The sequence below is a fragment of the Pelecanus crispus genome, chromosome 8, assembly GCF_030463565.1.
Source record: "Pelecanus crispus isolate bPelCri1 chromosome 8, bPelCri1.pri, whole genome shotgun sequence".
Classification (NCBI taxonomy): Eukaryota; Metazoa; Chordata; class Aves; order Pelecaniformes; family Pelecanidae; genus Pelecanus; species Pelecanus crispus.
Window position 1 is genome coordinate 26,529,087 of NC_134650.1, and position 14,933 is coordinate 26,544,019.

Consider the following 14,933-nt stretch of genomic DNA (forward strand, 5'->3'; position numbering starts at 1 on the left):
GAGCACTGTTTAGGTACTGCTGTCATGGTGTAATGCCTTCCCTCCCTCCCCTGGGCAGCTTGCAGTGTACCTAGGAGGCTTGCAGGGGTAGATCTACCTCTCCATTGCCCGAGTGCCCTAATTTATGGGACTGTGCAATAGAAATCCTATCCTGCTTCACTGCAATCTCTGCAAATATTGTGGCTAATCAATAAACAGAACAATAATATGAAGTGGTTCGGGGATGGTTTCTTCTCCTGCAGTAAAGACGGACTGCTGCTCCATAGTCCCCCCTGCTGACTTCACAGGGTTGAGTTACCCCACCGTGAGCATCTTGGCTTCTCAGGATAGCTGCTGCTATCATGGAGATGCTCAAAGGAGGCAGGTCCTGGGAACCTGCTTGATCAGCCGTTTCAACAAGGCCTCTTCAGACTCGTCAACACTGTGATGCTGAGCCTGTCTGATGGGAGCAGCACTGCGGCAGGCGAGATGTGCTTGAGCTACTCCCTTGCCCTCAGCAGCTGCCTACTTTGGTGCTGTTTTGCTGCCTCAGTTGAAGTTTTGCCCTTTGCTACTGCCTTAGGCTGCCTGGGAGTTTATTGATGGGAAGAAAAGAGGACTGAATAATTTTGGAGATAAAATTTGAGATGCATTCAGGTGTCAGGGTGAACTGCACATGTACATCTGAGAGCAGAACTGGCTCCGGCTGTCCTTTAGCCTAGCTGGTGGGTGACCTGGGCATCCTTCATTCACTTGTGCGCCTGAACCCGAGTCTTGTGTTCTCTAAGACACCAAAGCTGCTGCTTTGATTTCCTGCCTGGAGATTGCTGCAAGATGGTGAGCTGTGATTTCCCTGTCTCCCATTTGATGGCTAATCTCAAAACTGTGACTGTTTGCAGTTAGGCTTATGGATCATGGTCCCCACTTGAAAGAAAGAGCTATTGATTGAAATTTTCACAGCAGCGTTGGATCAGCAATGTTACAGCACACTGACTGGCGGCTCAACAAACTGAAAGAGATTAAATTAAGGGGCAGCAACACGGCAAGTAAAAGGCTGGTGTCTTGTTCGAAGCAGAAAAGGAAAATGCTGTAATGCAGATGGCCATGCTGCCACCTTGGTGGTGTTCTTAACCATGACATGCAAATGGCTGTTCCTGTCAAGTCAAGCTCTTCTAGCTTTGTGGGAGAAAAGAGCATTATCTGAGCAAGCAGAAATGTTTTTTTTGTGGATAACTTCACTTTGGGATAGTTACTTAAGGAATTACCTGGAGTACCCCTCGTGCACAGGCTTCCCCATACCCCTCTTCTCTCCATTGGATGAGTTGTGGGGAGCAGCACTGAGCATCTCTGCTGCCAGAAGGAAATAAATAAAAAACCTCCAAAGCTGTACATTGAGATACAGCTTTTTGGGTTTGAAGGGAAGTGTAGGGACTTCATACCCTAGTCCTCTGCTAGCTTATCCCTGGTTGCCAGGGTATCTGCAGGTCTGTGACCCTTGGGACCAGTGTGTCATCCCATGCTAATTCACTGAATCCTGCATCTGTCTGATGTACTTTTCCTTGTCAGATTGCTTTTCCAGCTGTTAGAGCATCCTCTGGATCCAGCAAGGGGAGGGTTTGCCTTTTTCATGGGTAGAAAAGACTGGAGGAATAAGTTAACATGAAGAAGCTGCTGCAGCTTAGCTGGGGGCTGATGCGACCTGCTGAAAAAGGTGGCTGTTTCTTCTCCTTGCTGCTGCTGTCGTCTTCTTTTCCTGTTTCCTCAAGTGTCTGATTTTTGCCATATTGACAAGTGCAAAAGAGTTGTATTGATTAACGGAAGTGTTTTCTCTCCCTGCAGAAAGGCAAAGAGGAAAAAACACATTTCTTTGATCATTTCCTACTTGTTCTTTGCCACTCTGTCTTCACAGGGATCTTTTATTTGGCTACTAAAAATGACATCTCTTGGCATCGTGGAAGGTAGCTTTACATCACGCCTGTGTGATCAGAAAAGACAAGACAGGCCTAGGGTGTAACTTTTGTTAATCAGTGGCAGCTTTCTTCTGCTGCGTCTGTTATATGCTACTGCAGGGAGGCAAACAGTGATTTTTCTGGTGCCTTGTAATGAGGGAGGAGAGAGAGAACCTTTCTTGGGACTTCCTATTCTAGTGATGGTGCTCTGTTTCCTAATTTGGGGTCCTGTCTCCTTTGACCTGATCCTTGACCTCCCTAATCCAGAGCCCAGTGCTCCTGATGGAGCTTGCTGCCTGGTTTCCAGCAGCAGTCATACAGCCAGATGTGGTGTTGTCTTCAGGAAAGTGCCTGGCGAGCAGATCCCCTTCCACATTCCCAGGGATGAGCAGCTGTCAGATTCAACTGGACCTGACATTGCAGAAGACACCAAGTTTTTTTTTAAAAAAAAAAAAAAGCTGTAACTGTTTATCTTCTCACTGGGATTCACTGGAGAAAATAACAGATTTTCAGGCAGTGTATAAAGGCTCTTGGTCAAACTCAGCGTAAGGAAGGAGAGAACACACAGTTCCCATTCTCATGCTTGCAGGATTTGTTTAATTTACTAATTTCACTGCTTATTTTCTCAAGCTTTTGATGACATTCCCATTATTAAAGAAATGACCATATGGAGAGACAGCAAAACACGGAGATAAACTTAAAAACAGTGCTGATAAAGGGATGCTGCTTTAGCGATTCTGTTTCTTGTTCTGGCTGATGGGTGATTTTGTTGTTATCTGAGCAAATTGTGCAGGCTGCAGGGAGGGAAGGCTTTGAAGAGCGTGTTGGCATTTTTCGTAGCTCTCTCCAGTTGCTCTCACTGAAGTCAGAGCAGACTTGAATTGGCAAGAGGGTGGGTTTTAAATCTACTGTAAATTACAATTTTCTTTTTTTTTTTTTTTTTCCCCCCAAGCATCTGAATAATTAGCCAGCCCCTCAGTGTTTGCTTGTAGTGAGACACAGACAGACAGTGCCATGCCCTTCAGATGATATCTACAATGCCATTTAGAAATGAGTGTTAAATTAACTTTCCAGGGTATGGGCAGCTTTGGCCCTGAATATGTGGTCTCTTCCAAGGTGAGCAGAGCATTTGAAGATAAGATGCATAGGCTTAACTCTTCCCAGAGGTGCCCCACCAGAGCCTCATGGTGCTCTGAAAGCTCACTTTTAGACTTAAACCATTGGTTTGGTTTTTAAAGGCTGTGTTTTGCTAATACAGCAGTACGAATTTGCTGATTTCCACCCAGTTTGGTCTTACCAGAGCTGGACCATGCCTGGAAACTCATGGCATTGGTCATGAACAGGGATCGGGGCCAGGAGTGTCCAGTCTTGTGCTGGCGACTGGCTGTATGAAAACCTGAAGAAGGTGGAAGGCTGTCCCCCTCCCAGTGTTGCACAGGGTTAGGTCCAGGGCATGTGGCCCTTAAAAAGGGGAGCAGAGGTTTGGAGGAGACCTTGGAAAAGGTGCCTGAAACCTGGCCACAGGGAAGAGGGGTTTTTTTTTATCATGTCAGGTATCTTATATGAGTTCATGCCCTTTCAAAATGGCTGTATTTCAGTAATCGAAAAAATTGTTGTTCTGCTCATCTAGGGAAACTAAGCTCGTTGTATTGTGCTGCACCCGTTGGCCAACTGAATTAAAGAAGGGTAGAAGTCTTCAAGGCAATTATGCTCCTACAAGCAAGAGTGACTCAGCGCAGTGCTTTTCCCAAAGGAAAAGCAAGAGGTGTTTGGTTATTAAATGTTGTGCTTGGCAGCAGCCGGCCAAGCCGTGCCCATGTCCTGGCTGGCAAACCCCGATGCGCAGAGCAGTGGTGGAGCAGTGGCACTGGTCTCCCCAGCCCAGTGGGGAGGGCAGATGGGATCTGGAGGGGTGAGCTGTGGACAGGGGAGACAGATGGAGACAAGCTTCGTTAGCTCACTCAGCAGTCAGTTGTTAGCTGAACCAAGTGTGACAAATTAGGCTCTATTGTCAGTAGCAGTGAGTGCCACACTTTAATTTTCTTTTTTTTTTTTTTTTCCACTGGCTTTAGAGGCTCTGCCTCTTGATTTCATAGAACATCCCCTTGATGGTAGTCTGGGGCAGAGGCTAAACCAAGGTGGTCCCCATGCTTTTGCCAGGGACATGCTGGTGCTGAGGTGCCAGGAGGAGGCTGGTTGTTGGTGGGAGCGTCTAGCCAGCCTCACGCTCTGATCTCTGCCTCCTGCTGGGGCTCGAGATGCTTTTGGGCTGTTTTCTGCCACTGGCAGTTTGTGTGGATAAAGAGTATCTTTGAAATAAGAACACAGGGTCCCCCACCTCGGGACTGCTAAAACACCCTGGACAAGCCTCTGTGCACAACTGATGTTGGATGGAGTTTTATTTCCCTTTCATGTGCAATCTCTGTGAGGAGCAATGGGTCAGCCTGACAAGGTATGAATGCTCTCTCACTAGAGCTATGGCTTGGTAAAGTACAGCTGCATTTTTAATACTGAGTTCTGCTTCCTCTTTCACTTGTGCAAGGCCAGAATGACCAGATCACTTTTAATTAACAAGCTTTAAGGGACCTGGACAGGCTGGACCGATGGGCCGAGGCCAACTGTGTGAGGTTTAACAAGGCCAAGTGCCGGGTCCTGCACTTCGGGCACAACAACCCCATGCAATGCTACAGGCTTGGGGAAGAGTGGCTGCAAAGCTGCCTGGCCAAAAAGGACCTGGGGGTGTTGGTTGACAGCCGGCTGAACATGAGCCAGCAGTGTGCCCAGGTGGCCAAGAAGGCCAACAGCATCCTGGTTTGTATCAGGAATAGTGTGGCCAGCAGGAGCAGGGACGTGATTGTCCCCCTGTACTCGGCGCTGGTGAGGCTGCTCCTGGAATACTGTGTCCAGTTTTGGGCCCCTCACTACAAGAAAGACATTGAGGTGCTGGAGCGTGTTCAGAGAAGGGCAACAAGGCTGGTGAAGGGTCTGGAGCACAGGTCTTATGAGGAGCGGCTGAGGGAACTGGGACTGTTTAGCTTAGAGAAGAGGAGGCTGAGGGGAGACCTTATCGCTCTCTACAACTACCTGAAAGGAGGTTGTAGCGAGGTGGGTGTTGGTCTCTTCTCCCAAGTAGTTAGTGATAGGACGAGAGGAAATGGGCTCAAGGTGCATCAGGGGAGGTTTAGGCTGGAAATTAGGAAAAATTTCTTTACGGAAAGGGTAGTCAAGCATTGGAACAGGCTGCCCAGAGAGGTGGTGGAGTCACCATCCCTGGAAGTGTTAAAAAAATGGGTAGATGTGGCACTTCGGGACATGGTTTAGTCTAGTCTACCCTTGATTGGTTTAGAGTAGACTTGGTAGTGTAGGTTAATGGTTGGACTGGATGATCTTAAAGGTCTTTTCCAACCTAAACGATTCTATGATTCTATAAGTAGCTTCAAGAGAACTGGGTGTGATCGCTCCTCAGTCATTCCTTAGGGCAGACAGCCATCCATCCATCTCTCAGATGCGTGCTGGTGTCCATTATAACCGAATGTTGGCAGCTCTAATTCACAATGGAAATCTATCCCAGGAGAAGCTAATGATCGCAGCATTGAGCTTCTTGATTAAGTGATTGATCCCTACCCTTGCCTAGCCCTCAGGGACTCTGATGTCCAATAGTGCAAGCTCCTACAGGGATAAAAATAGCCACTGTCTTTGTCTATCCAGTGCATACAGCTATTGCATCATTTTTCAGAGCATTCAGTGATAAGCAAGTAGCAGGGATGTTATCAGAAGTTAGATCTTGGGCTCTAAAGTGATGGAGTTTTTTAGCATGGCTGCAAGAGACTTCTTGTCTCTGGGACACAGCCTGGATGGGTGTAGGCAGAATCTGACCTAGAAACCTGAGTGAATCTGGCTGGGCAGAGCCTTTTGGTCCTGGCAGGTCTCCTGTTCAGTGATGCACTGTGCTGCCCTTTGGACCCACACCAAATGCTAACTGAAGGAATGAGGTCATGATGCAAATCATGCTCCTCCAGAGTGGGCTGTTGGCCTGGCAGGGCATGGTGGGTCTGCGTTGGGTCACTGGGAAATTCAAAGTCTGGCTCCATCAAGGCAGCCTATCGTTATTCCTCAGTAATAGTTTCTTGGGTACAATTTACTGCCCGGCTTGTTGCCAAGCTTTGATAAATGAGCTTTGTCAGATAGCAGAGTTGCAGATTCACCTCTGGAGCAGAGCTATCACGTCTCCTTTTCAAGCGAGCTACCCTGTGTCAGCATGAATCAGAGGAAAAGTTGTACATTAATGTCAATGAAAACCTAACACCCACTGGCTTGGTATGAATGTGTTGGCTGGGTAGCCCTTGGCTGATAGCAGCACAGTGGATGCCTCTGAGGCTAGTGATCAGCTATGCATGGGATGCAGGGACAACAGAAAAGGGTTGGTGGGATCCTATGTGGTCAGTGAGGTCAGTCTTATCTCGTCTGCCTGCCTGGGGTTGTGTGCATCACTGACCTTTGAGACAAAAATGAATTTGGTTCCGATTTTTTTGATGGTTTCAGGAGGCTAAATGACTGTAGTCTGTCTGGGTAAGCAGGTAGACCTCTGACAGGCATTGCTTTGTTTGCCATCTTCCAGTCTAGCTAGATGCCCTGAGTTCAGCCTGGCTTTCAAGCGCTGCTTCTCCTCCGCAACCAAGGAGTGTCAGGGGTGCAAAAAACCAAAATGATAATAAGTCAGACCCATTCCCTAACAGAGTATGAGGTCCCAAACCAGAAGAGTGGAGAGTAGGGTGCAGGTAATAATGAATGGGAAAGATGTAGGAGTGAAAAAAGCCTAGCCTTGTCCCCATGGAGAAGCAGAATCCCAGTGTTTAGCCTGTGCTGACTACCTTTCTCCATCCCATTCTCATCTTGCTTTTTTTAAGACTTTCTTTTGCAGCTCTAGAGGACAGATTAGATGGAGCTGGGTTTACTAATTTTGCCAGTGCCTAGAATAATTCTGATGCCTTTGGCATGCTCCATTTTGGGATACAGGCATGCAGACCTGACCTGCTCTCCCTGCAGGGCGCAGTCAGCCTAAGGAGTTATTGCAGCTGGGGTACCTACACACGCTGCTGGGACCCAAATGCTCAGCAAGTTGTTGCTTCCCTGGCCTCCAGCTAGTCTTACCCTTGTTAGCAGAGGTTGTTTTGGGGGGTTATTTAAAAAGCTTTCCATGACTTTGAAGTGCTGCTTGGTTTTCTGGTGCTCTTCTCCTTTGGGCTGGCTGGTGTCCTGTTATGGCTCAGTGCTGCCAGCCTGATGGATGGAAACTCAAACTAACTTCACCTGGATCAGGCACTTGCTTGGGTCCTGTCAGGTCTCCAAGCACGTTGTTGCTTTTTATTAAAAAAAAAAGGAAAAAAAACCTCTTCTGTTACAACATTGCAGTGTTTTGGGTGAGTGGTGCCTGTCATCCCAAACACGGTACTGAACTATGGGGTGCAGGTACCACCAACACTGTGATGGACACTTTGAAGCAGTAGATCTACATCCCAGTGCGTTTTGAGCTGGCCAGGGAGCATTGCTTGCATTTCTCTTTGTCTGCTGCAAGCTTGCTCCCTGTGAATGTGGTTTAGATGGACCAGGGGTCCAGCACCCTTATTGCCCCATCTGTAGAGGGAGGTTCATGAGAAACCAGAGGAAGAGTGTGCTTGGGAAGCCTGGGCCATGCCCACAAGGCATGTCTTGCAGTTTTCTTTCTGCTTATTTCTTTACTGCCCTGCTGTAAACACTTACAGCTGAATTTTTCAAAGCCAAGGACAGCAGGGCACCTTGCTGCAGCTGATGATCTGTGAGAACAGAGCAGTTCAGTCCTTCAGGGGCTGTTGAGAAGCACTGCCTGACTCTTGGGAAAGAAGACTTTGGTTTTGGGTTTTTGATCAACCAGTTTTGCAGAGTTATTCTTCAAGTTCTCAGCAGTATCCCCCAGCCATGTGGCTGCCATGGTGGGATTTTAGCAGTTCAGGCTTCCTCTGGCCTTGAGCTTTTATGCTAACCTGACCACCATTGTTGGGAAGCCAGGAGAGAGAAAGTAGCTTCCCTTGGCGTGCACTCCAAAAGAGAGACTGGAGGGGGAGTAGCCTTCTCCTGAGGATGAGTATCCCTTGGGTTGGGCAGAACTGGGTTAATGAAGTGAGTCTGTTAAAGAAGGGTAAAATACAGGTTGTATAAGCTCCTGCATAGTTGCTGTTTCCAGGCACTGTAGCTTAGATTTAGGGAAATTAAGCCTTTATGTTTTTTACCCTCATGTCTTTAGTTCTTCCTCTTCCTGTACCCCACAAGAGACCAGGGTCCGTGGTTTCTATCCTAAGTTAGTGTTTGGCTTGTCTTACAGGCTGGCAAATGCTCGCGCTGGAGGATTGAACCCAGTAAAGGAGTGATTCCCCCCGAGACTGAGGTGTCTGTGACTGTCATAGCAAACTTGGATGACACTGAGAAATTCAAGGACGAGGTGAACATGTTCATAGAAAACAGCCGTACCTACGTCATCCCTGTCCAGGCTGTTGGCATCGGCACCACAATTGTCACTGACAAACCCTTTGCTCCAGAGCTCAACTTGGGACCCCACTTCAGGTAGGGTATCTCTCAGCTCCCACTTCTGTTGTGGGCTCAGCAAGGAGGAGTTTTGCTGTAGTCCTTCAGGCTACTTCTCCTTCAGTGCTCATGGTCCTGGCTCCATTGCACTGCAGCCACAGGAATTCCTTTAGAAACATTTTATGGCCATCTGAAAGTTGTTAGATACCCTCAAAAGCCACCAAAATGGAAACCAGTTGCTAAATTGTCGCTGAATTGCCCTTAGTTATAATACATTTATTTCTTCACTTTATCAAATAAAGATTTGGAGGAGGACAGCAGGTACCAGAACCCTCTGGCTGAAAAATGCTACATTACAAGTATAAACATATTTCCATCTGCAATAACATTGCTTGCTTTTCCACTCACCATGGAGTATCATCTTGCAACAGCGGAAAACCTTGGTGGTAGCTTGTTAGCAACTCCTCAACTAAATTAATGGTGCTGTTTTATTTCCCCTCTGCCTGGAAGTCCTGGAGGAGCAGCAGAATTTGTCTTTCATGGAATCATAGAATGTTTTGGGTTAGAAGGGACCTTAAAGATCATCTAGTTCCAATCCCCTGCCATGGTCAGGGACACCTTCCACTACGCCAGGTTGTTCAAAGCCGTATCCAACCTGGTCTTGAACACTTCCAGGGGTTAGACATATGCAACTTCTCTGGGCAACCTGTTCCAGTGCCTCACTACCCTCATAGTGAAGAATTTCTTCCTTATCTAATCTAAATCTACCCTCTTTCAGTTTAAAGCCATTACCCCTTGTTCTATCACCCCATGCCCTTGTAAAAAGTCCCTCTCCAGCTTGCTTTTAGGCCCCCTTCAGGTACTGGAAGGCTGCTATAAGGTCTCCCCACAGCCTTCTCTCCTCCAAGCTGAACAACCCCAACTCTCTCAGCCTGTCTTTATAGTAGAGGTGCTCCAGCCCTCTGATCATTTTTGTGGCCCTCCTCTGGACTCATGCCAACAGGTCCATGTCCTTCTTGTGTTGGGGGCCCTAGAGCTGAATGCAGTACTCCAGGTGGGGTCTCATGGGAGTGGAGTAGAGGAGGAGAATCACCTCCCTCAACCTGCCAGTCACGCTTCTTTTGATGCAGCCCAGGATATGGTTGGCTTTTTGGGCTGCAAGCACACATTGCCAGGTGATGTTGAGCTTCTCATCAACCAACACCACCAAGTACTTCTCCTCAGGGCTGCCCTCAATTCATTCTCTGCCCAGCCTGTGCTTGGGATTGCTCCCACCCATGTGCAGGACTGTGCACTTGGGGCTGTTGAACTTTATGAGGTTTGCACGGGCCCACCTCTCAAGCCTGTCAAGGTCTCTCTGGATGGCATCCCTTCCCTCCAGCATGCCCCATCCCCTCCCCACACAGCTTCGTGTTGTGGGCAAACTCACTGAAGGTGCACTCAATCCCACTGTCCATGTCACTAACAAGGATGCTAAACAGGGCTGTCCCAATACTGACCCCTGAGGAATGTCACTGGTCTCCACTTGGACACTGAGCTGTTGACTGCAACTCTTTGAGCGTGACCATCCAGCCAGTTCCTTATCCACTGAGTGGTCCATCCATCAAATACATGTATCTCCAATTTAAAAACCAGGATGTCATGCAGGCCCCATATCATCCCTCAGTTCATTTGTCTTTCCCAGCTCCCCTGCTGGGCTGCTCTTTATTAGATGCACTCACTCTTTCCTTGTTTGTCCTGCTTGCTTTCCTTGCTGTCTCTTCTGTCAACACTGCAGCAGCAACCTGGGGCATGGGCAGGCAAGGGTGGCTGCAGGACCAGCTCTGAAAGGGAGAGGAGAAGTCCACTGAGGTTGGGTGGGATAAATTGAGAGTGTTAATTGAAAGAGCTTAGCTCAGAGGAGGGGATTTGTTGATCCTAACATGTGTGTCTGATACCAGGCATGTCCTTATAAAAAGGGAAGGAAAATAAGCCTTTTCAAAGTGCTGCTCACTTTGTGTTGGAGACCTCTTGGGGCAAGAGGAATCATCTTCTCAATGTGCCTGTTCCTTTCCCTGGCTGCAAAGAGGGTCCACAGTGCTCTGATACCTAAATTTTTGGTTAGAAAGAGCAGGTTAATCCTACCTTAAGCATTTAGGATAGATTTTAGGGGTTTAAATATGCACACACAAGCCATCTGCATCAGCAGGGATGTTGGCGCTTCTCCAGCATGTCCTGTGCTCTGTGCAGCCACAAATTGGTTACACAACGCAGGGGACAATGTTAGTGTGGTTCATGTCATCGTCCTCTGCCCCCCTTCATGTCTTCATCTGCAGACTCTATTTGGAGTTGTTGCCATTGCTGTCAGCTGCAGAGCTGCCACCAGGTGAGCTGAGGTTGGACCCAGGTAACATCTCAGATGAGCTGGGTTTTCCCAGAGCCACAAATTCTGCATCTACTCAGAGCTTCTCCAAGCTTTCATCTGTGGCTGTCCACAACATAAACCATTTCATACTAAGCTTGTGCACATCATTTTTTAACAGTCTGTTTCAAAGACTAGTTTGTTCTGTACTGTCACTTTTGTGTTTGTATTTAGCTGCATGCAGCAGACATGCATTTTGTAAGCAAGTATTCTGTACCTCCCAAAACCACAGTAACCGTTCCAGGAACAATTAATTTCCTGGTCATGCTCAGATTTGTAGAAGGTAAAATCCAGACTAGCCTGCACTTAGTGTTTCCTTGCATGAAGGAATCAATTTCCATTGAATATTCATTTGGTTTTATATCTAGCTCTAGTTATTCATCTGTTGTTGTCACTCCATTCCCTCAGCAGCTAGACCTGATCTTGCTGCTGTGTTCGTATTGGGGAAACTTCTGTTGATCTTGTGCTCTCACAGGGCATCTGTCTTCCTAAAACACAAAACCAGCTGCACTGTTCAGGCAAAGTGTGATATGTTGGGGGCGATGAGAGTTGGATCCTCCCTCAGGGATGGGGGTGCTGAGAGGGATAACATTGGTACCAGGGTAGGGACCCCACCAGCGAGGCAAGCGGTGCCCAGATCACCAGATGAGTCTATATACCCTGCATCTCTCCAGTAGCACCTTCAGAGGAAGCCATCTGAGGCAGCAGCTCCCAAGGGGAAGATGAAATGGCAGTGAACCTGTTTCTCTATCTGCCTGCAGCAAGGACAGGGCAGCTTAGCATCTGATGCAGCAAGACCTGCAGGAAGCATCTCGGAAAAACACTCCGAGCATTAAGCACCACTCAGATGTTCTGTCTGCAGCAACTGGGATGATGATGTTCTTCATGAAGCTTTTTGTTGCTGTATGCAAACAGACCAGCTGCTGGATGGTGATAAACTTAGGGGCAACCAAGGTCTGGCTCTGGCTGTAGCTTTGAGCTAGGTCAGCCTTTTCGCAGGTGGCTTTATTGCTGACTGTGCAGTCAGAGAAGGCCACCAGGGTACTGAAGCTGGGTGACTGCTGGGAAATGACAGCTGCCATGCCATTTTCTCTCTCTCCTTCTCTTCTAGCCTGGATCCCTGTTGTTACCGCTTCAGGATAACGAACAAAGGACGACGTACCCATCAGCTCTATTGGACAACGGAAGGTTTTGCCCCGTTTCGCGTGCGTGATCGTCTCCCTGCCATCAGTAACACCAAGGGCAAAGATTTCTCCCAGAGCCCCAAACCTGCCTGTCCCGTGTTTAAGCTTCGACCGCTGAGGATGGAGCTGATGCCGGGCAAGACTATGGAGATGATGTTGGAAGGCTCCTCCAGCACTCCCCAGGTGAGGTCCCCTATGAGTGCTGAGCCTTCCCCATCAGATCACCTCCACTGGGACGACTTCTGCAGCCCCTTGACATTTGCCTGAGAAGATGAGCAAGTGCTTTCAAGAAACTGTTTTAATGCCACAAGTTACCATGGCAGCACCAGTTGCTTTCCTTGCTGGCCACCATCAGTTGCTAAGGCTTTTTCATGTTTCCATAGCTACCATAAACCCAACTTGCTGATACCAAAATACAGGCTGAAGGAAGTATTGCTACTTCAGGGGCAGACGGCAGGTTACAAGGTGTTGGATGCTGAGGCAGAAAGGAAGGGCAGAGAAAATAAGTTACACTTAGACTAGGAGCACAGGCAGAAAGTAAATTAAAAAAAATGCAAAGTAATATATCTGGGGGAAGCAGTGAGTAAAACAAAACACCCGTGAAGGGAGGGAGCGTCTGGGAGCAGCATCATTTTTCCTCTGTAGACAAACATGGGCAGAGGGCTCGTCTAGCACTGAGTCCTGGAAGACAAAAATTAACGCAATGTGTCAGCTCTAATGATCAGAGTGACATTCTCCACATGGGAAACTGTTCCCAGGGATCATTATAATTGACAGCTTGACTTTTGTCAGTATTTCCATAACGGCTCGCCCCAGGCTCTCAGCCAGCCCCAGTGTCCCAAGGGCAGCCAGGCCTTGCAACACCCTTGGATGGCAGCTCAGAGGGGGAGATTTCAGCAGGGTCATTGGGTGTTCTCCTCCCTGGACCCTTCTTTCCAGGGGAAATCCAACTCTGCAGAGAAGCTGCCAGCTAACCCTGGTGTGCATTCCCTGGCTGCAGGACCACTGGGCACAGATGTTTAAGTGAATGTGGAATAAATGTGCATTAAGTTCCTGCCGATACTAGTGTTTTGAAAGGTGTTTTAAAGGGTTTTCTTAGTGGTAGCTTGAGGAAGATTTGATTACTCACCCAGTTGACTGTGATGGGACTGTCCTTGTGCAGTTCTGAGCCCATTTTGTTGAAGAGGGAAAAAGGTACCAGAAAGGAAATAAAGTGATCAGGGCACTGGTGAGGGTGTCTTGCCTAGAAGCCAAAAGGGGATCTGTGAGCTCAGCTGTGGCTATCTGGCTCCTGCAGTCAAATCCAAGACCCTGGGAGTGGGCTTTCCTTGAGTCTTGAGAACTTAATACTCTTCAGGTTGTCAGAAGCTCCACTCCCTGCATTGCACATGCAACACAGATGATTTTGAAGTCTGTAGGCTCTGAAGAGGAGTTGGGTTGTGGTGTTGTACCAGAGGGAAGAGTAAGAAATGAAGAGAGGAATTTGGGAAAGTTGAAACCACGAGAAACCAGGAAAAAGTCTTGAATGTAAGAGCGTCCAGCTTAAGCAGAGGGTTTTCATGTGAAGTGTAAGACATCTCTTTCCTGGGGAGGTTTCTTTTAAAACCAGCTCTAGGAGGGCACAGTACATCCTAGGGATGAATGACCTCCTCTTTACCTGAAGGCAGGCTGGCCGTTTGGGTTTTTCCCATGGATCCTTTCAATTAAGCTTCCAAGGGAGGGTTTGCTAGCATTGGCCCTTCTATCACCTGTACCTGTTTCCCTTAATATAGTTATATATATATTTTTTTTTTTTTTTTTTTTAGTCAGTTCCTACAGCTTTCTGTAAGCATTATGCTTGGCAATGGAGCAAATGAAACCAATAATCATTTGGGGCAGCTATTATTACAATTGTAGGCAGTACATAACTCACGAGTGACTTTTGTGGATATTAGGGTGTAGCATTGCAGGCATTTGAGTGCAGAATAAATAGGATGCAGAATAAAAAGAAGAGAGGGCTATTGAGGAGACCAGTGACTGTAACTTTATGGCAGTAATATGGTCCATGGTTGGGTGGCTAGCAAATGCAATGTGTTTTCTGGATGCCCTGCTAGCACCCACTGGGTGACGTGTGACTCTTGCATGCAGGTAGTGAAGGAGCGGCTGCTGTGTCACGCCATCGTGGGGAGCAAGGCGGGGAAGGCACAGATAATGCAAGTGGATGTCACGTGTGAGTTTGTTGCTCCTGTTCTGCAAATGTCCTCCAGAGAAATCACTTTCCGGGTGGAGAAGGTAAGTCTCTGGATTGCATGCTGGCATTTAATAGCATGGCTGATGATTGAAAGTCTGGGGTGGGGGGGGGGGTGCTTGTGTTCAAAGGAGGAGGTTAAATAGCTTCTCCAAGACCATGGGGCTTTGGCTATTGACTTGAGCAGGACCAAGCTTTTGCCATTAACACTGAGATCATTATTTTGCTCTTCTGGGGTTGGGGACAGTCTCACCAGCTCTATTCTGCCCTTCCTGATGTGGAGACAGAATTGAGCTGCTGAGCCAAGGGCACAGGGTGAGGTGTGTGGGACTCATGAGAACAGTGTGGGCTTTGCACAGCCACCTCGTGTGCTGGGGCTGCAGGAGGGAGAGCAGATCACTGCAGCTGAGTGATGCTAAACCCTCTCCTCACCCTTCCTGAGGTGCTTTGTAAAGTAAATGAGGATGTTTTTAGAGATGGGACTGGTTTTTAACTTCACTGAAGTAAAATTGAAATTACAGCTGCTCGGCTGAGGGGGATCATGGCCACTTCTATAGAGACACCGATTTCTGTACTCAGTATAAAGGGAGGTTTTTGAGGATCCTCCAAGGCATGATGAAGTCTGAACACCGATC

The 14,933-nt window shown here is 47.8% G+C and overlaps 1 protein-coding gene across 1 annotated transcript in view; it reads left to right on the forward strand.

Annotated features, from left to right (window-relative positions):
* HYDIN (HYDIN axonemal central pair apparatus protein) overlaps positions 1–14,933 on the forward strand; it is a 153,238-nt gene that overhangs the window by 68,884 nt on the left and 69,421 nt on the right. Inside the window, exons 18-20 of the mRNA XM_075714834.1 lie at positions 8,287–8,525; positions 11,999–12,254; positions 14,199–14,342. Coding sequence (XP_075570949.1) covers positions 8,287–8,525; positions 11,999–12,254; positions 14,199–14,342 — 639 coding nt within the window. The remainder of the gene's footprint in view (positions 1–8,286; positions 8,526–11,998; positions 12,255–14,198; positions 14,343–14,933) is intronic.